We start from the raw sequence: 20,671 nt of genomic DNA on the forward strand, positions 1-20,671 counted from the left end.
TGATCTCAGGCAGTCACCACTGGGACCTTTAACTTCCTCACCTTAAAAGTGGAGGTAATTTTTTTTTTAATATATGTATATTTTTATCTATTTCTGAGAGGGAGGAGAGATAGAAACATCGATGAGAGAGAATCATTGGTGGGTTGCTTCCTGCACGCCCCACACTGGAGATCGAGCCACACCCCTGGCATATGCCCCGCCTGGAAATCCAAAGGTGACCTCTTGGTTCATAGGTCAACCACACTCAACCACTGAGCCACGCTGGCAGAGCAGAGGTAATTCTTGATCGTGTTCCATCAGTGTTGTGAGAACCAAATAAAATACTGTATGTGAGGACAAATTTGTTGCAAAGATGTCCACACAGTGGACCCCCTCCCCCAGGTGGACAGCCCTCTTTGACAATACAACTGGGAAAGACCACACCCTGCCAGGTTGTTGTTGCCACCACGCTTTCCCCATAGTAACCACTCTCCTGTTTTTGCTTGTCTGTCTCAGACGCAGGAGAGACAGCTGGAGCGCAGAGAGGGCAAATGACCTGGACAGGGTTGCACAGACCAAGAGATGAAAACCCAGATCTTTCTGGGATGCTAAGACTTTCCATTCTACAGTCCTTGAGCCACTGACATTTTTAATAGATGACTGACTTCAGCTGAGAAGCATAACAGATTACAGCCAGCATCTGGAGTCACCGTACCTGATTTAGATCCTAGCTACCACACTCTAGCAATTAATGTGTTTCAGGTTAAAATAGGAATAAGACTTCTCATACCCGGGTAAGAAGTAACCAAGTTAACATAAGGCACTTAGCCCCGGCCGTGTGGCTCAGTTGGGGTTTGATCCAGTTGGGACATGTCGTATGCAAGGCACATTGGTATTTTTCTCTCTTCTGTCCTCTCTCTCTCTGAAATCAATGTACGTCCTTGGGTGATGATTAAAAATAATAATAGCTGAAACTGGTTTGGCTCAGTGGATTGAGTGTCGGCCTGCAGACTGAAAGATCCCGGGTTCGATTCCAGCTAAGGGCACGTGTATCTGGTTGCCGGCACATCCCCGGTAGGGGGCGTGCAGGAGGCAGCTGATGGATGTTTCTCCCTTCCTCTCTGTAAAAAATCATTAAAAATACATTTTTAAAAAAATAATAGAAAATTTTAAATGAAAATAAACACATAAGGCACTTGAAACAGTGCCCTGTACACTACAAGCACTCTGCATTTGCTGCTGCTAAAGCACTCCTGCACACTTACTACAAAATAGGTGCTAAATGTCTTAAGGTGAAAACGTAGCATCCAAGAATAAAATGAAATGTAACAGCAGAAATATCTCCTTGAAATGACAAATTCATTTTGGTTAAAAAAAAAAAAAAAAAAAAAAAAAAAGGACACCCCACAAACCTCTCTCATCTAAGATAATGGAACTCAGGCAAAATAAATGTTGGTTATTTTTAATATAATTAAAAATGTTAATTTCTAATTATATTAAAATTATTTTTATATTCTACATATTATTTTATATAAAATAATATATATCTTATATATATTACTTTTAAACTGGAGCTTTAGGAGCTGACTCCTAAGCTCCAGTTTCACTTCTTGCCTCCCTGAAGCCTGCGGACACCCCACAAGCCGGCAGTGCAGTGAGCCCACTCCCGCCACCCCAAAACAGCCAGCCCACCCCACGTGGGGCCCTCGCCCTGCTGCTTCCGCTTCCGCCCTCGCCCCACCCCTTTCCCATTCGGCGGCTCCCGATGACGTCAGGGGCGGGCGCCGCCGCCGCCGGCGGAAGCGGTTCTGCGCCTGCGCTCCTCGGGGGGCGGCTTCCCGGAGCTGGTCCCGGAGCGCGCGGGCCTGAGGGTGACGAGGGCTCCTGTCCCGCCGGCACCGCGTCTCCCCGGAGGAGTCCTGCGCTGGGACCATGCACCGCAGCCGCCAGGTGACGTGCGTGGCCTGGGTCCGCTGCGGCGTGGCCAAGGAGCGGCCGGACAAGGTGAGGCCTCCTTCGGGCGGGGCGCTGCCTCTGCGCATCCTCGTGTCGCTGCAGAACGTGGGCCGGGACGCGCGGCCCTGGTCCCGCTGTGGTGGCCGGGGCGGGAGAGGTCGGTTTGGGCCTGGTGGTGGTCGTGACGAGGGCTGCGGCTCCGAGGACCTGCGGGTCTGGGACTGCGGCTCCCCACGGTCTCCTCCCCTCAGGTTCGCGCACGCCTGGGCCTCCTGGGCTGGAAGGGGCAGGTGGTTCCTCCGAGCGGAAATCGCCCCTTCCCTAAAGCCTGGTTGACAGCACCGCAGCTTCAGCCTCATCCCAATTCAGGGTGACGGGGATGGGGCGCACATGGGGAACCCCACCTTCCACTCCTGGGCCCGCGTTCGGAGGAGGCCACAGTGTGGGGGCTGGGGGATGGAAAAGCTGGTGTGGAGGCTCCAGCCCTGAGGCTGGGAGGTAGCTCAGGGGTTTCTTGCGGAAATTGGGGTGAGATGAAGAGGCAGTGGGGATGGGAGGCAGACGTGGCACAGCAAGGGACACGCTGCGGGAGAGAGAGACGGGTCTGTGGCAGGGGTGAAGTGGCTTAAGTTATTAAACGGGTCATTACCAGGTTCTTTCTGGGTCCTGGAATAGGCATGAACAAAACAAAAAGTCCTTGCTTGTATGTAGCTGACGTGTGTGTGCATAAAATGTAAATGGGAATAAGTGCAATGAAAGAAAGGAGGCAAGGAAATGGGGGAGGGAGTTGGTTTGAATGTAATTGGGCCAATGATGACAGGAAAGTAATAGACATGTATATGGTCGGGCGTGAAACTAACAGTAATGAGGGACTGTAATAGCCTCAATGGATGTAAATTCCTCAGGGCACAGACTGTTTTATTCACCAGTTTCTCTGGTGTTTGGCTTACAGTAGACAATCAGTGCCTATATAAAAAATAGGGACAGGAAATTATCTCATTAAAACTATTGAGGGAGCCCAGGCCAGATTGCTTAGCTGGCGATTGCAGGTTTGATCTCTGGTCAGGAGACACTCAAGAATCAACCAGTGAATGCACAAGTAAGTGGAACAAGAACAAATCGATGTTTCTCTCTCTCTCCCTCTCTCTCTCTTTCTCTAAGCCATAAATCGAAAAGAATAATTGAAGGAACTAACAGTTGTTATTAAAGGGGACATAACCCTTTCAGATACTTGAAGTCAATGATTTCCAAACATGTCTGCACATTCTCATCACTTGGGGGCTTCGGAAAATACTGGGCCCTCCTACCAAGTATTGTGACTTAATTGGTCTGGAGGGTAGCATGAATGTATTAAAAGATCCTCACCTGTTTCTAATGCGCAGGCAGGTTTGGGGATCTTTACTTGAAGAGTTTCTAGAAAGAAGAGATTGAATTTATTCAAAATACCAGGAAGGAAAACTCAGACCTTTGAGAGAAATTTAAAAAAATAAGTGTTGTTTCATTAAAGTTGAGAGCCTTTCATTTCTGGAGCTATCCAGCGGTGGCTAGCCACCCCTCAGGAGGATTTCCGTATTGGTAGAGGTGTTTGGGTCTATTTGGGTCTAAACTGGGCAATTCATTCACTCATCATCTGTCATCCAGCATCCCTGCGGTGGGCTGAGCACTGAACTGTGCTTAGTAGTAAGGGCAGTGACAAGTCAGTATCTGTCTTCCAGAAGCTTCAGTAGCAGTGATGGGGGTGCTGTGAAAGGTACTGTAGCATGGGAGGAATGGCAGTTCTGAAATAGAGAATGACTTCTGTTTGAACAGGATATCCAAGGGGAGAGTGCAACAGGCAGTTGGGGAAGTGGAACTGACGTTTAGAGCTAGAGAAGGGAAAGTTTAGCGTAATCGGTTCATAGGTGGTAGTTTAGTCTTGTGAATGCATGAGCTTTGCAAGGGACTTACAGCATGATGAGGAGTACGTGTGGGTGAGAACAGGAAAGAGCCGAGGACCAAGGCAGGGGTGGTTTATTTAGGACTGCCCACAGGGAAAACGGGGAGAAGTGGCCAGGGAGTCGGCGTAATGAGAAGAAAGTGAGGTGGGCGACGGTAGAAGTCAGTTTATACAGGTCAATCTTTTTTAGAAAGTCTGGAGCAGTGGTTGGCAAACTGCAGCTCGAGAGCCACATGCGGCCCCTTAAGTGTGGCTCTTCCACAAAATACCATGGACTGGGCGAGTCTATTTTGAAGAAGTGGCATTAGAAGAAGTTTAAGTTTAAAAAATTTGGCTCTCAAAAGAAATTTCAATCGTTGTACTGTTGATATTTGGCTCTGTTGACTAATGAGTTTGCGGACCACTGGTCTGAAGAGAGAGAAGACTGAATGTGGCTTTTAAACAGCTTCGGATGGGAAGGGATCTTAATTTTAAGAACCTGTGAAAACTTCAGTTAGGTTAATTTAGAGTAGGGGTGTCAAACTCAATCAGAGAAGGGGCCAAAATCTAAAATCCAGCCTAAATCGCGGGCCGAATGGTTTACTGAACAGTCATAAACTGACAATGTCATAAACTGACAGCGGAGTGCAGTGATGACAGCGCGGTGCGGGCCACATTGCAAGGCCTGGCGGGCTGGATTTGGCCCGCGGGCCTTGTGTTTGACACATGTGATTTAGAGTCTAGATTGATGTTTGATTCTTGATGTCTCTTAAAATTATATTTTACATTAGTTTGCAAATTTCTTTTTAATTCAAAGACTTACAACGTTTCTTAACTGTATCATAATGAAATGTTTGCTCTCTTGTAGGTAGAGCTGAGTAAAGAAGAAGTAAAACGTCTTATTGCTGAAGCCAAGGAAAAGTTACAGTAAGTTTAGGCATGTTGATGTTTGTAGCACAGTGCAGATGAAATGTAAATCTTAAGTAACGATGACAAGGTGGTCTTGTTATTGAAGGTGCCTTTTGGGTGATTCCTTTTTTCTCTGCCACAGAGAAGAAGGTGGCAGTGAGGAAGAGGAGACGGGGGAGCCCTCGGAAGATGGCATGCAGAGTGCGCGTACCCAGGCACGGCCCCGGGAGCCCCTGGAGGACGGCAACCCAGAGGATGACAGGGCCATGGAGGATGACGAGCTGGCCGAGTACGAGCTAGATCGATATGACGAGGAAGGCAACCCAGGTCAGAATCCACTCGCTGATACGGGCATTTAATCGCAAACCCCATGCGTTAGGTCAGCGATTTTCAACCTTTCTCAGCTCGTGGCACCTGTAAACTAATTACTAAAATCCTGCAGCACCCCAAAAAATACATTTGTTGCTGATCTGACAAAGATATAGGTATAATTTTAATTTATTCCCATCAGATGGCTATTGTTGTGTTGGCTGTTATCATTTTTTTATTTGACAGTCTAAGGGAAAAGAGGTCAGTGCCCCTGACTAGTCAGGTATTGCTTTTTTTTTTTTTTTTTTAATACTTGCAGCATATCCATGTGCCGAGGCACACCAGTTGAAAATTACTGCGTTTGATCGTGCTTCTAGTGTTCCAGAGCTATATTCTGAGATGTTGTTTTTTATGTCAGTCACATAATCTGGCTCAATACTTAGGAAGACAGCATGTTTCCCAAATTAGTTTAGAAATTAAGCTCTAACCCACTAATCTCACATGTAAAAAAACAAACGAAAAACTATTGTATGTTTTATTTTATTGCAACTAGTGGGAATAATCACCTGTAACATATATTTCTTTGTCTGCAATAAGAGGAATTATTAATTCCATTTTACAGAATAGAAAACTGAGGCTTACGAAGGTGAAATAACTTTGCCAATGTCACACAGATGGTGAATATTAGTGCTATTATATGTCCCTGAAGCCTTCATTCTTTTTTAGGACAGATGCTCCTCAACCTACCATAGGGCTATGTCCTGATAAAGCCATCATAAGTTGAAAATATTTTAACTTGAAAATGCATTTAATACACCAACCAAACATTGCAGCTTAGCCTTGGTGGTTTCCAATGAATGTGTACTGCTTTTGCACCATCAGAAAGTTGAAATATTGAGTCAGACCATCTGAAGTCAGGGACCAACTGTTTACTTCAGGAGGTGCAGAGGGTAGTTTCTCCATTGGACTCTGGGTTGTTACTATCCTGTGAGGACAGAGTGGGAATACAGAGAGGAGGAGAGCCCAAGCAGAGGAGACGCATTCAAAATGTTCCTTACCTTCTCCACACCCTGCAGGTCATTGTCTCTGTCTTTCTCATTCAGTAGAAATTCCCCTGTCTGTTGCCTATCATAAGTTTAAGACTTACTAGTGCTACCTCCTTAAAGTAGTTTTCCCTGACAATTAAGAGTATCTTCCTTGAGTTTTATGTTACTTGGGATGAACACTCTGTCACCCTTGCAGATATGCCATGAAAGAATTCCATTTTGAGGTAAGGTTAGTGAAAAAAGGCATATAATAACCCCTCTTTATGATTCATAAGGCAAATTAGCATATCAGAAGTTCTGAGAAATCTTGCAATAAAGAAACCCATTTAACTGGGAAACCCATCATTTTTCAATTCTGTTTGACCAGGAAACAAACTTACTCTGTGTTGATGCCAGTGTTTTAAGATAATTGCATTTCTAGGGCCTCAAGGCCGCCTCTCTGCAACACTTTTGAACAATGATTACAAAGAGCTAGAGATCCAAGCAGAATTCAGAAATATCCTGAGAGAATTTCACATTTTGTTGTAATTCTTTTATTCCGAGATTATCAATTCCAAAGTCAAATATAAATGGCTTTTAAATTCCTGTTTTTATTATCTGTTGCCTTTCCCATCTATGGGTGATCCAGAGTTAGTTATGAAACAGACGGTGGAATCTAAGTCTAAAGATAAGATGCCTTAGAAAAGATGATTTTGTGACTGTTTTATTCATTTCAGTTTATGAATTCTTACAGATACTGAAACTCTCGGTGAATCTCTCTTGGGTCTTACAGTCTATGGGAGTAATGATCAAGATCCTTATGTTACTCTGAAAGATACGGTAAATGTTTACATGGCCTTTCTAATTATGCTCCTTGAGGTTTGGAAACCTCACTGAATATCTGCTTCTAGTCACTGACTTTTTTCTCCCCACTTAGGAGCAATATGAACGTGACGATTTCTTGATTAAGCCCAGTGACAATCTCATAATTTGTGGCAGAGCTGAACAGGACCAGTGCAATTTAGAGGTACACGGTGAGTGAAATGCCGCCCTTACCAAATGGTTCTGGTCTATTTTAGGGATTTTCAAATAATACCCATAATGCTTACTGTTATGAATGGTTGGGCGTCAGAGCCTGCCTTCTCTCATTAACGTCTGTTACGTGGTTAAATTCTACACAGTCCACAGACTTCCTGGTTGCTTGCCTGGCTGTCGTCTGTGTCACTTTGGTACCCAACTTTATTTAGGAAAATAGGTCTCCTGGAAGTAAGTCCTAACAAGGGTTTTTATTTAATCTTTCATTTAAACATTTTGCTTAGTTATCCCCCCATTGGATGTAGAGGGAAAATATAATCCCGTCACCCACAGATAACTTGCTCACCTGCTTTTTATTCTGGTTCCTTCCTGGCTGCTTTTTCGTTGTATGGCAAAGCTTATACTCAACAGACAGGTTTTTATCCTGCTTTTTTTTCTTTCCCGAGTCATTTCAAATATTGTCCATTTTGTGATACATTTTATTTTCTTCATAAAAATCCTATTCAGAAATCTGCATTTCCCTTTAGGAATCAGGACATCTTTGTCACATTCCCAGTTCAGGGAATGCTTGTGTCTAAGCCAGAGATGTCTCCTGGGACTCTGAAGTAGGCAGTGATTTGAATTTTTCTTTTTTAAGTTTTTGAATCACAAATTCTAATGTTGATATTTATTAATTAACAGACACTAATTGAGTGTTTCCTTGCCCTTTTGTTTCTCTGCATCCACCCTCAGACAGGTCCATCCCTGCCCAGTTAATTGCCTTCCCACTGTGTTCTAGTCATGTCTTAGATTTGAAGCTTCAATGAGATTGTTAGGCTAAGCACTGTTGCAGTTTGGAAATTAAGACCTTTAAATTTAATGTTTATTGGCATCTTCCATGTTACTTCGTCATTTATTCTATTATGTTGAATTTCTGTAACACTTCACAGTCTTTAAGGCTGCCTACAGGAAGTCTATTGAATAGGCTATTTTCATCCCATGTCCCATTTCGATTTATCTACATATGTAAAAGTCTAAGCAGCTGAACAAATGGTTGACCAGTCACTATGACATGCACTGACCACCAGGGGACAGATGCTCAACACACAGGATCAGGCTCTCCTGTCTGGATCAGGCCTGTAGGAATGGGGCCAAAACTGGCTATCTGACATCCCCTGGGGGGACCTGGATTGTGAGAAGGTGCAGGCCAGGCACAGGGACCCTACTGGAGCACAAATCCGTGCACCAGGCCTCTAGTTTATAAAATAAAAAAGAACTTTAAATTGCAGATATTTCTATATGAAGTTATGCTAATTATCTTCCAATTTCTTAATGTATTTCATGCAAAACCACATTGGTAAAATTTTTCATTTTAAACAGTTAAAACTTACAGTTTGTCTTTACTGATTTTTATACATTCTCATGTGAACTTATTGTGGTCATTCCTTTTTATTTGTGAGTATCAGAGGAGTTGAGAATTAAAAGCAATTGTATTCCTACTTCTATATTTTATTTGGATTTAGTGTGAAGCCCCAAATTATCCAGCAATCTCTATTTAAGAATATTTGCAAAATTGCATTTTAAAGCCTATCTGAATGTTGATCTGATATGATTAAAATTAGGAGATCGTTTTAAAGCATCATCTTTTTATTTAAAATGTAGGCTGAATACATTGACCAAAGCTGAGGTTCTCATAGGACCACAAGCTAGTCATTTTGAACGTGCATTCTCATCCTCAGTGATAAGATAGAGCAGTACATGGAATCGGCTGATCCAAATCTGTCCCAGAAGCAGAGGTCTGAGGAATTAAAATCTTAGGTTACAGTGTTAACAACTCATCCTAAAAAAAAAAAAAAAAGGCATGTTTGGGGGAAATTTCTATTTGGGCTCTAGTTTATCAGTGTTTTTAAAAGACTTCTTAGTTATTGAGTTTAACAGTGTTTTTTTCTCTTAATGAAGGAGTTAAGTCTTTCTTTAGTTGCCATATTCCGAAAAAGTGTTCTCAGGAATTTTATTTACATTGTTGGTCATCATAAACTTTTTTCAATATAATGAAGTAATTCTGCCAAGCATTTAGGTTTCTAAATGAGTTCTTTCTCTTCAGTCTTTTTTTTATTTGTTCTTCTCTACTTATAACCAGATAGACCTTTAAAGGATAAAATAATAATTAGTCATACTCTGCTTAATGTGGGGATAAATTCTGAGAAATGCATAACTAGGCAATTTTGTCCTTGTGCAAACATTACAGAGTACACTTCACAAACCTAGATGTTACAGCCCACCTCACACCTGGGCCACATGGGATAGCCTATTGCTCCTTGGCTGCAGGTAACACGTCCTACATATTACTGAACAAAACAACATGAAATTGTCAAGCACAGGAGAAAATGATGCAGTTGAACTATATGAGGCTGCTGCCAGATTAACCAACATACTATGGATTTTTTAATAAGTAGAGAGAGTACACACTGACATAAAAGAATATAAAGTATAGTAACTATTAATGTAATTGTTTATTATCAAGTACTATGTATTGTACATAACGCACGTGTGGTACTTTCATATGACTCCCAGTGCAGATTTGTTTACACCAGCATGACCACAGTAACACATGTCACTGCAATGTTATGACAGCTACGATGTCACTAGGCGATGGGAATTGCTCGGTTTCATCATAATCTTAGGGGACTGCTGTCAAATATGTGGTCTGTTGTTGGCTGAAACATGCTGCAGTGCATGACTGTGCTCCTTAGGGAGACCTCATGAGTGATTATTCTCTGTAATGGGGGAACCAGAAGATGGGACCATTCAGCCGTGAGCGTGCAGGAGGTGTATTCAGGCAGATGTCAATTCTGTGTCAGTGTTCTTGGCCCCAGCTGGGGCACACCAGGTGATGGCAGTCTTTTAGACATGCGGATATTTTACCTAGCAGTAACAGCTCGGGCATCTCCTTTAATGTCATCAGTATGTCTCCTTTATGCATGTGGTACCTCCAGGTTTAATAGGGAGAGTCTGTTCTTTTGAGTGGTATGTGATTTCTTACTCTGATACAATAAAGTCTTTTCCAATCTTTACAGTTTACAATCGAGAAGAAGATTCTTTTTATGTACACCATGATATACTGCTGTCTGCATACCCTCTGAGTGTGGAATGGCTGAATTTTGATCCTAGCCCAGACAATTCTACCGGTAATTAGAAAACTTAAGATTGCACCGTGGTTCCTAGTCCTGTGTGTTTTTCCTAGCCACAAAAGTTAGGTATTCTGTATGAATGTTTGCAGAATTAATTGATGTTTTATGAAGTTAACATTATTTTATGAAGTTGTAGTTATGTAATTCTTAAAACACATCATGTAATTGTTTTGGGTCATATGGCTCTACCCTTCAGATAGGCAGAAGAACAGGGCCTGAAAGCATTTTGGGCTGCATAACTGTATGATGGTCTCATAAAACCCAGTATAGCCCTAGCCGATTTGGCTCAGTGAATAGAGCGTTGGCCTGTGGACCAAAGGCTGCCAGGTTCGATTCCGATCAAGGGCATGTACCTTGGTTGCAAGCTCCTCAACAGCCTGGGCCTGGTCAGGGTGCATGCAGGAGGCAACCAATCGATGTGTTTCTCTCACGTCAATGTTTCTCTCTGTCTTTTCCTCTCTCTCCCACTCCCTAAAAAGCAATGGAAAAATACCTTCAAGTAAGGATTAACACACACACACACACAAAAAAAAAAAAACCAGTATAAAATGGCATAATGTGTCTGATGTTATCAGCTAGAGTTCAGGGGCAAGGTCCTTTTCAGAAAACACCAAATAAGACCAAAGTGAAGAGAGACTAAAGTTCTCATGTTAGTCGTTTTAGCCAAAGCTTCACACTACTGTCCTGTCCTATTTGTTCTGAACCAGGGTAAAGTCTGATACTCGTGACCTTACATCTCATTTACAAAGCTGTTCACATTCCTGATTGGTCAGATCCTTGTCCTCACAACATCCGTGAAGGTTGGAAGGAGTTTTATTGTTATTAGCTAAGTGAGGACCTGGAGGCAAGAGACGGAGACCTTGTTACTGAACCCTTTTGACCCAAGAACCTAGCAGCACAGCATTGGCATCATCCGGGAGCTGGTTAGAAATGCACCCAAGACCTCCCGAATAGAACCTGCATTTTACTACATGCAGGTGATGTGTATGCAAATAAAGTTAGAGCAACTGCTCTCAGCCATTGCTCAGTTACTCTACAGTGTTGTGCATTTTGTCAGGAGTAATTCTTTTTTCCTGTCTTTGACTTGTCCTTAACCAAATATCTATGAATCACATACTACGTACAAGGCACTGGTGCCAGGAAGAACTCACTTTTAAGTGATAATTACATTTCCTCCTGTAGGAAATTATATTGCTGTGGGAAACATGACCCCCGTTATTGAAGTGTGGGACCTGGATATAGTGGACTCTTTAGAGCCAGTCTTCACCCTTGGAAGTAAGCTGTCAAAAAAGAAGAAGAAAAAGGGAAAGAAGGTAAGCAAGTTAACAGATATTTAATGACAAGTTTACTGGGGCTAGGGCGAGGAGCGACAAGATCCTACTTTTTTTTTTAATTAGACATTCTTGGTGTAACAGGCCAGGTAATTATAAAGTTACAGTAGTTTATAGTTTCAAAAAGCTCATCAAAGGAAAAAAAAAAAAAAATATATATATATATATATATATATATATATATATATATATATATATGAAACCTGTTAACATCTTAGTCATAATTTCCTTTATACTAATGATTCACACTAATATGCTAGTTTTGAACTTTAAAAAATTTCCATTTAGTCTTCAGTATGTTGCTAAATATCCATGTATTAATTCCTATAGCTTTTACTCTGTTAATTTTGGGGGAGGGGAGCTGGTATTTGTGGAATTATATCATGTATATTAAGAACTACTGTAGTTTCTCCTCTAAAGATTCTTTCTCATGGCACTATAAAGTAACAGGGAGACAAGGTGCTTCCTTTTCTTAGTCTTCAGGTTTTCCTAAGATCAGAACAACAGTCTTAAGATTTAAAGAGTCTTTAAAATTAGTTTTATTTGGGGGAGACTTTGATACAAAAAGTAATTAATAATTGCAGAGTTCCTCCGCAGAAGGGCATACCGATGCTGTCCTGGACCTTTCTTGGAATAAGCTGATCAGGTAAACATACTGTTCTGAGGGTTGTCTTTTCACTTTCTAGATTATTTCATTTGCTGCACAAAGTTTTGCATGTTCAGGATGTCCAATTTCTTTTGGTGTTTACATTTTTGGTGTCATATCATGGCTTAACCCAAGGTCATGAAGACTTACTAGTATACTTTTTTCTTGAAAGCTTTATAATTTTGGCTATTGATTTAGGTCTGTGATCTGTTTTGAATTATTTTTTGTGTATAGTATAAGATAGGGGTCTAATGTCATTTTAAAAATCTAAATATATAAAAGCCCAAGTGACTGTTTGACCGGTAGCTATGATGTCGACTGACCACCAGGGGGCAAACAGTCCGGTAAGTTAGCTTGCTGCTGGGGTCTGGGCTAGAGGGGCTGAACATACCCTGGAGCCCTCCTGCGGACCCTCCCTGGCCCCGATTGTACACCTGTGGGATCCCAGATTGTGAGAAGACACAGGCCAGGTTCAGGGATCCCACCAGTGAATAATCAGGGCCTCTAGTGTGTGTGTCTGTGTGTGTGTGTGTATTATTGATTTCAGAGAAGAAGGGAGAGGGAAGAGAGAGAAACATTAATGATGAGAATCATTGATTGGATGCCTTCTGAACGCCCCCAACTGGGGCTGGAGCCCACAACTTGGATATGTGCACTTGACTGGAATCAAACCCAGGACCTTTCAGTCTGCAGGCCAACACTATCCACTGAGCCAAACCAGCTAGCCCCTAATGTCATTTTTTAAAATAGATTTTGTAGAGAGGAAGGAAGGGAGAGAAACCAATTTGTTGTTTCACTTATGCATTCATTGGCCGATTTCTTGTATGTGCCTTGGCTGGGTATCAAACCTGCAACATTGACATACCAGGATGCTCTAGTCCAGTGATCTGCAAACTGCGGCTCACAAGCCACATGCAGCTCTTTGGCTCCTTGAGTGGCTCTTCCACAAAATACCACGGCCTGGGCAAGTCTATTTTGAAGAAATGGCATTAGAAGTTTAAAAATTCAGCTCTCAGAAGAAATTTTAATCGTTGTACTATTGATATTTGGCTCTGTTGACTAATGAGTTTGCTGACCACTGCTCTAGCCAACTGAGCTACTGGACCAGGGCTCTAGCATCATTCTTTTGCAGGCACCTATCCCTTTGTTGAAAACACTGTTCTTTTCCCCATTGAACAATGGGTAACGTTAGCACCCTTGACCATAAATGAGGGTTTGTTTCTGGACTCTTCACTCTACTCTGTTAATCTGATGCCAGCATCACATTGTTGTGATTAATGTAGCTTTTCAATCAGTTTTCAAATCAGAATCTGATTTTGTTCAGCTTTGCTCTTCCTTTTTAAGATTATTTTGGATTCCTAGCATTTCCAAATAAAGTTTAAATCCAACTTTTGTCAGTTTTCTGCAAAAATGTCAGCTGGGATTTTGAAAGGGATTGGTTTAATCTGTAGGTCAATTGTTTTAACATTAAGTCCATGCACATGGAATATCTTTGTTAATTTAGAAATTCTTTGAATTATCTTTTATAGTTTTCAATATGTACGTCTTGGATCTTTTATTAAATTTATTCCTAAGTATTTTCTTCTTTTTGATGCTATTTAAATGAAATTCTTACATTTAACGCTCTTGATCTTTAAAAGATTACATGACTTGTTTCTTCCCTTTCTCAGAAATGTGCTAGCAAGTGGGTCAGCTGACAACACTGTGATTCTGTGGGATATGTCCTTGGGGAAACCAGCAGCTAGCCTTGCTGTGCACACAGACAAGGTATGATGATTTAGTGGGTCAAAGGGATTCTTAAAAATCTGGGACAAATAATGGCTACAAATAATCCCAAATATTTATAAATGGCTTTTTGTGAATCAGAGTGCTTTGACATGCTCTCTCAGTGGATCTTCCCAAAGGCCTGTGTGATAGATAGTTACCCATCTCACGTGCAACAACAGGTGCTAGAAGGTGAAGTGACTAGGAACATTCGTGCTTTGTAACATGTTGACAGAGACTTCTAAAGTGTACACTGGAGGCCCTCACAGCATGTAGAGCTGCCCAGTTGTTTGACCACACTCCTTTTTCTCCTGAAAATATTTTAACACTTGAAGGACATATACATTAAGCCAAACACAAGTTGGGGGATGCTGTATTATGTCTTAAGTGTCAACCTTTATTTGGAAAGTGTTTTGTCCTTTTGATCTTGTAGTAAATTTATATTCCTTTAAAGAGGGCTAAATTTCAGGAGAAATTTCTAAAAACACTGCCAAATTTATTCTCACCAAGTATTAGGCAGTTTTACCAAAACCAAACAAGCAGATTTATTCATTTACTTTTCTTTCCCCTTGTAGGTCCAAACACTACAGTTTCATCCATTTGAAGCACAGACTCTGATTTCTGGATCATACGATAAGTAAGAAAGCATTGCATTTCAGGAGTTATCACGACTGTTTTTATCCCCATGAACTAACTCAGAAAGCATCACTGATGCTCAGAGAGAAAGCCCTGCTGAGGCACCTGTGTGTTTAAAATATTAGTAATACTTATTTGTCCTTTTCAATTTTAGTCATTTCAGTCTGCAAGGGAATGTGGTGTATCGTGATAATGTAGTTCCTAACAACTATTTTGATTTTTAGAGGGTTCATGAGTTAGCCATTGCTGTGAAACCAGCCATCCCAAAATTCAGTGATGTGAAACAACAACCTTTTATTTCACATGCCTCTGAAAGACTGAGCTAACCTATTCTGTATTCAGTGGTAGCTCTGCTCATCATTGTTTGATTATGGGCCTTGGAGACTTGGCTCTCCCCACGTTTCATCTCCTCCTGGGACCAGCAGGCGAGGTTATGGCGAGGTCAAAAGCTCAAGCAGAGATGTCAAGGCCTCTTGAGACTTAGGCTCACACTAGTATACTTGTCTTAGTCTCTGGCCAAAACAGACCACGTGGAGCAATGAACTCTGCCTTTATGGAAAGAATTCCCATGTCACTGACAGAGGGCATGGCTGTAGGGAGAGGGGAAGAATTGGATCTGGAGATGGGGAGGATAGCTCGTAGAAACAGAAACTCAGTCTTCATTTTCATTCCCTGTCCTTTTGAAGAGTGAAATGTTCACATTTTTTAGTTGGGATTCATGCAGAATTAGAAAAGTATCCATAGGTTCCCCGAACAAAGTAGCCTTCTTGTACAGAGTAAGTGCGACTAGAATGGGTGATCTGGCTGTGAGCACGACTGGGGAAGGGAAATGAGAAACTGTCCTGGTCTTTCAAAAATACAGATAATTCATCTTGTAAGCGGAGGATTTGACCTGGAAAAGGTCATGCTCACTGACATTGAGAACCACCAGTCCCTTCAAGTGACAGAGTCCACCAATCAATGAAAATCAACTCATCTTTTCTATTTTGGAACCTCAAAACAGGCTTTAAATAATTGGATCCTGACTTCACAGTGTTTAATTCCCATGTTATTAATAAAACATGTAGGAGAACTGGAACTCTGAAAACCCTACCTTTGCCTCTGTGTGTGCAGGTCAGTGGCTTTGTATGATTGCCGAAGTCCAAATGACAGCCATCGAATGTGGCGATTCAGCGGGCAGATTGAGAGAGTGACTTGGAATCATTTTTCACCTTGTCACTTCTTGGTAAGATTGTGCATATTACTGTTTTGCTTACCCTGGTTACTAATACTTATTTCTTTAATTCTATTATAGAGAGACTCTCTGAAAAGCTTTTCTGTATTAATGTGATTTGGAGAGAGAATAATGAACCAGCCACAGAAAAATAGTAAATGTAAATAATTTTGCTAATTTCCAATCATTCCAAAGTGTGCCAAGTTTTATTTTGATCATTTTATTGTATTTTTAAAAAATACTTACATGGTTAATATTCTGTAGCACTGTCCCCCAGATAGGAAACATGTTTCTGTAAATACCCTCAATGTCTGTAGGATGACAGTTTTCTATGTAGCATCCAAATATTACATTGACACTTCAATCCATGGGAAGATGAAATCCCAGCTTTCATCCAGAAGAGAAGCGCAATTAAAGAATTCTACACACATTTCCTAATTTTCCTAATGTAAATATGTAGGGCTTGTAAACGAGGGAAAGAGTTCTTTATAAAACAGTGTTCTTAAAATATGTGGGCAGTTTTTAATAAGGTTCCTGAAATAATAGAGCTCACAGTTGAGCTAGCTACCCTAAGCTGGATCAGAAGTGAAGTCCCCGTTGTATTTGAGTTGTACTTTCGTTGTCAACAGTCAAGCACACTCATTCCTTAGGTTATTTGTTAACAGATGGTCATCAGTCCTCAAATCACAAACATTTAAGGAAATGGGAAGTGATCAGAATCAAATGGTTTAGTCTCAAAGGATGACACTTCCTTCCCTTGATTTTATCCCCATCCACAGCCTCGTCTATGAGACTACATCAGTTATCCTTTCTCTTTTTTCTCTACTGGCTGTTGGTTTTGGCTCACGTCTCTCTCCCATCCTTGACTAGGTCTATTTCTGAATTCCTTTGTTTCTTCTCCCTAACATGAATGTGTAACAACCCAATGTAATCTACCTTTTTTTTTTTATTGATTTCAGAGAGAAAGAAACATCAATGATGAGAGAATCATTGACTGGCTGCCTCTTGCACATCCCCCACTGGGGATGGAGCACACAAGCCAGTCATGGTGCCCTTGACCATAATCAGACTGAAGGGTCAAGGGCATGGTGCCCTTGACCCTTCAGTCTGTAGGCTGATGCTCTATCCACTGTACCACACCAGCTAGGGCTGTAATCTGCCTTTCAGTCCTTATATGATTGATTCTCCCCACCAAAATATTGCCAGCATTCATTGCCTTTCTTCAGAAGCCCTATTTCCTTGTCTTCCTTGACAGTCTTCCCTCTTGATTCGGTGAGCTCCTCCCCACCCTGTACTTTAACTGGCCACACTTCCCATGCCTCTGCCCTCAACACACTGGTCTTTATTATCATTTTCCATCATCATTTATCCCCTCAGGTAAGTCAGGTATGTGGCTGACTTGCACTATAATTTATACTGTTTACCCATTGTTAAATGATGTCATATAGCATGGTCTTGCCCACCTTTTACTCTTTCCAGGCCAGTACAGATGACGGCTTTGTATATAATTTGGATGCACGTTCAGATAAGCCAATTTTTACACTAAATGCACACAATGATGAAATCTCTGGTGAGCAAAAATAGTATTTAATTTCTATTAAATTATGATCAAGTAAATCTGTACCTCAAAGACATTAGAGTCTGTGAACTAATCTTCCTTTAGGTCTTGATCTCAGCAGTCAAATCAAGGGTTGTCTTGTGACTGCATCAGCAGACAGATATGTGAAGATCTGGGACGTGTTAGGAGACAGGCCCAGTCTGGTTCACTCCAGGGACATGAAGATGGTAAGGCTGTTTTCTGTTTCTCACCTGCATTGTTTGTCATTCTCCAGGGACCATTGCATTAAATACGGATTTATTGGGCAAGTTGATTTTGAGCTTAGCCAAATTTGGTGAGATTTATGATGTAGGTTTAAGGTGAAATCAATGACTATTTCTTACCCTAAAATCAATATAGTCCCAGGGAATCTTGAACCTTTATGGCACCATAGTGATAATTTTATCACTTCTTTGCATAATTAGTCTAAAATTGATTACTATGTAGTGGCAAAAAAATTAGAAATAATACATTCATTCAGCATTGCGTACTTACTGTGTGCCATGCACCAAGTTATATAAATTAAGTTGCAGACACAGAACACTGTAACTGTTTAAAAGTGAATATATGTGTTTGTAAATATTTGTGGAAAGGCAGGTAACAGAAGCAATTTTTATAGTATCATTCATGCTTAGATTTAAATGTTTTAAGTGCTTGAGTATTTTTAAATCTAGAAGACCCTATCCCAAAACATGAACAGTGATTATCTTACCTAGTGGTTTTTATAACTGTTTGTTTTCTATGATACGCGTGTTATCAGTAACAAAAATAACAAATGAAAGCATTAAAAAATTTGAAAATGTCTTAGTAGTGACCTTAGTGACCTTTAAAAAGAATTAAAAGTGCTTAGCAGATGAGATTTAATAGGAAATGCTACTAGAATGGTAATGGAGGTGAGAGACCTTAGTGGTCACCCCCAGCACACACATCCTTACAGAATGTCCATCATGCTGGACTTGTCTGGCTTCCTAGTACAGTCTTCTTTCCAACTTGACTGACTGACTCTTCTCCCCAGGGAGTTCTCTTTTGTTCTGCCTGTTGCCCTGATTTGCCATTTATGTATGCCTTTGGAGGTCAGAAAGAAGGGCTTCGGATCTGGGATATAAGCACAGTGTCTTCAGGTAAGAATCTTAATTTCCTGCCTTTTCTGAATGAGTAAGTAGCAAAGGTATATCCTGTGGTCACCCTGCAGTATAGTCTTCTTTAGGACTGGATTAAATGTAATTGAGGAATGTTTATGCTCACAAATAATTTTGTCTTTAGACTTTGAAATGTATGCCATTAAAAAATATCTATTATCTTTATACGTCAAAACTTAAATTTTAAATTTGAAAGATCTCAATGGGAAAACTGGAAGGAAATGTAGCATGGCCTCAAAAGAATGGCCCTCTCAGGATGAATAAATCTGCTCTGCTTACAGGGCCCCTTCCTTCCTGGGGCCTGGCTGCTTGCTTACTGCTTTGAGGTAGTCTGGTTTGTCCTATAACATGGAGCCCCACTATCCAACTCCTGAATCTTCCCTCCGTAGAGAAAAAGGATCCTTTGTATAAATGATAGAGATAGATGAAGGAAAATAAATAGGAAACTCTCAGAAGTAGAACGATGAAAGGATACTCTCAGAAGTAGAACGATGAAAGGATAGAGTCATTGTTGTAAGTGTGGGACATTTGTTATCACAGTGGATTAGATAAATCCAGGGCAAGGCAAAGAAAATATTTTTTAAAGTAGTCATTTAAAAACATGATTACCCTCATTCAGAGCATTAAGTTGAACTTCTGAGTTGGTTACTTTCCCATTTACTAAATATATTTTCATAAAATTTCTACCTTAGGTAGAAAAACTTATTGCTCATTTTAGTCTCTCTTTATATTAGAGTATTTTAGTTTTCTGACCTGGTAATTGCTTAACTCTTTGTGTTCTAGTCAATGAAGCATTTGGAAGACGAGAGAGGCTTGCTCTTGGTAACACAAGGAGTTCGTCAATTAATGGTCCTTTTGGAACCAGGAGCTCAGACACACCCATGGAGACTTAATGAGGATCGTGCAATTTCCCGTTTCGTTCACCTTACCTCAGTTTTAGAAGCTGGCCTACAGACGTTCCACGTGTAGTGACAGAAGCAAAATTGATTTCCAACTACCTGACATTCCTCTGGTGGTAGCTAAACAAGGCTGCTCTGTGTGCTTGCTGTTCCAGTCTGCAGTGTATAGATTTCCTTAGGAAGAGTAATAAAAAAGGTTTTAAAAAACGATTCCTTAAATATGCCATCTGTCACAGGTAATTTAAGTTTGTAAAATAGCTAGTAATTTACAGTGTTTTGCTCTTTTTACAGTATTTTGCTCTTTTTAAAAAAATTATATGATCTTAATAGATGGGTAAACCCAGGCCAGGAAGAGTTGTGGTTTGGCCAACATTGCACACCAGGCCACAAACCGAGGAGTAGTGCCCTTTCTAAACTGACTGCTCTCCAGTTAATGCTCAGGACTTAGAAGTGTTCTCAAAGAAGAGAGACATATCATGATAAAGGTTCAATCCAACAAGAAGATATAACATTCATAAATTTTATGACCCCAACATAGGAGCAGATAAATACAGTAATAGTAGGGGCCTTTAATATTACACTTTCACCAGTGGCTAGATCCTTCTGACAGAAAAACCAATAAACTGTGTCCTTAAACGTGTTAGGCCAAGTAGACTTGAACATTCCGTCCAAAAAAAACAATACAGATTCTTAAGCACACATGGAAAATTCTACAGGACAGATCATGTTACATCACAAAATGTGTCTCAATAAATTTTTACTTTAGTTTTTCTCTTTTTTCCCTCCAGTAATCACTGTTGCCTATATATGAAGGTTGTGGGGTTTTTTTTAATACCTTCACCTTTTTCACCCGGCCCCCTACCCCAACTATCTCCCCTCTAACGACCTGTCACTCTTAAAAGATTGAAGTCATATCAAAATATTTTCCAACCACAATAGCATGAAACTAGAAATCAATTATAAGAAAATTGAAAAGTTCACAACTGTATGGAGATTAAGCATGTACCAAACAACCATTGGGTCAAGAAAGAAAATAAAAATAGAGACTAAAAATACAATAAGAAATACCAATGATACCAAGAGCTGGGTTTTTTAAAAGAACATTGAGCAATCTTTAGACCCAGAAGACTATGAACAAATTATATCCT

The 20,671-nt window shown here is 40.8% G+C and overlaps 1 protein-coding gene across 3 annotated transcripts; it reads left to right on the forward strand.

Moving 5' to 3' along the window:
• Positions 1–1,743: 1,743 nt before the first annotated feature.
• On the forward strand, positions 1,744–20,293 carry PWP1 (PWP1 homolog, endonuclein). 3 transcript variants are annotated; one of them, XM_084880423.1, is made up of 15 exons: positions 1,744–1,983; positions 4,719–4,777; positions 4,902–5,086; positions 6,848–6,933; positions 7,031–7,127; positions 10,185–10,295; positions 11,481–11,611; positions 12,214–12,275; positions 13,946–14,042; positions 14,615–14,676; positions 15,789–15,900; positions 17,368–17,458; positions 17,552–17,673; positions 18,501–18,606; positions 19,408–20,293. In XM_084880423.1, exons 1-15 carry the CDS (start codon positions 1,912–1,914, stop codon positions 19,515–19,517), a joined length of 1,503 nt encoding a protein of 500 aa, XP_084736549.1. In that variant the 5' UTR covers positions 1,744–1,911; the 3' UTR covers positions 19,518–20,293. The 3 variants fall into 3 exon arrangements, with proteins under 3 accessions (XP_084736549.1, XP_084736551.1, XP_084736550.1); XM_084880425.1 differs by having other exon boundaries at positions 1,762–1,983; positions 4,723–4,777; XM_084880424.1 differs by lacking the exon at positions 1,744–1,983 and adding an exon at positions 2,064–2,186.
• The last annotated feature ends 378 nt before the right edge of the window (positions 20,294–20,671 follow it).

This window comes from Pipistrellus hanaki (genome assembly GCF_964339955.1).
Source record: "Pipistrellus hanaki genome assembly, chromosome: 3".
In the NCBI taxonomy this organism is placed as follows: Eukaryota; Metazoa; Chordata; class Mammalia; order Chiroptera; family Vespertilionidae; genus Pipistrellus; species Pipistrellus hanaki.

Coding starts and splice junctions, on each gene's coding strand:
- PWP1 (XM_084880423.1), top strand. CDS start 1,912: ATGCACCGCAGCCGCCAGGTGACGTGCGTGGCCTGGGTCCGCTGCGGC. Junction 12,276..13,945: donor TCTTGGAATAAGCTGATCAG/GTAAACATACTG, acceptor TCCCTTTCTCAG/AAATGTGCTAGCAAGTGGGT. Junction 14,043..14,614: donor TTGCTGTGCACACAGACAAG/GTATGATGATTT, acceptor TTCCCCTTGTAG/GTCCAAACACTACAGTTTCA.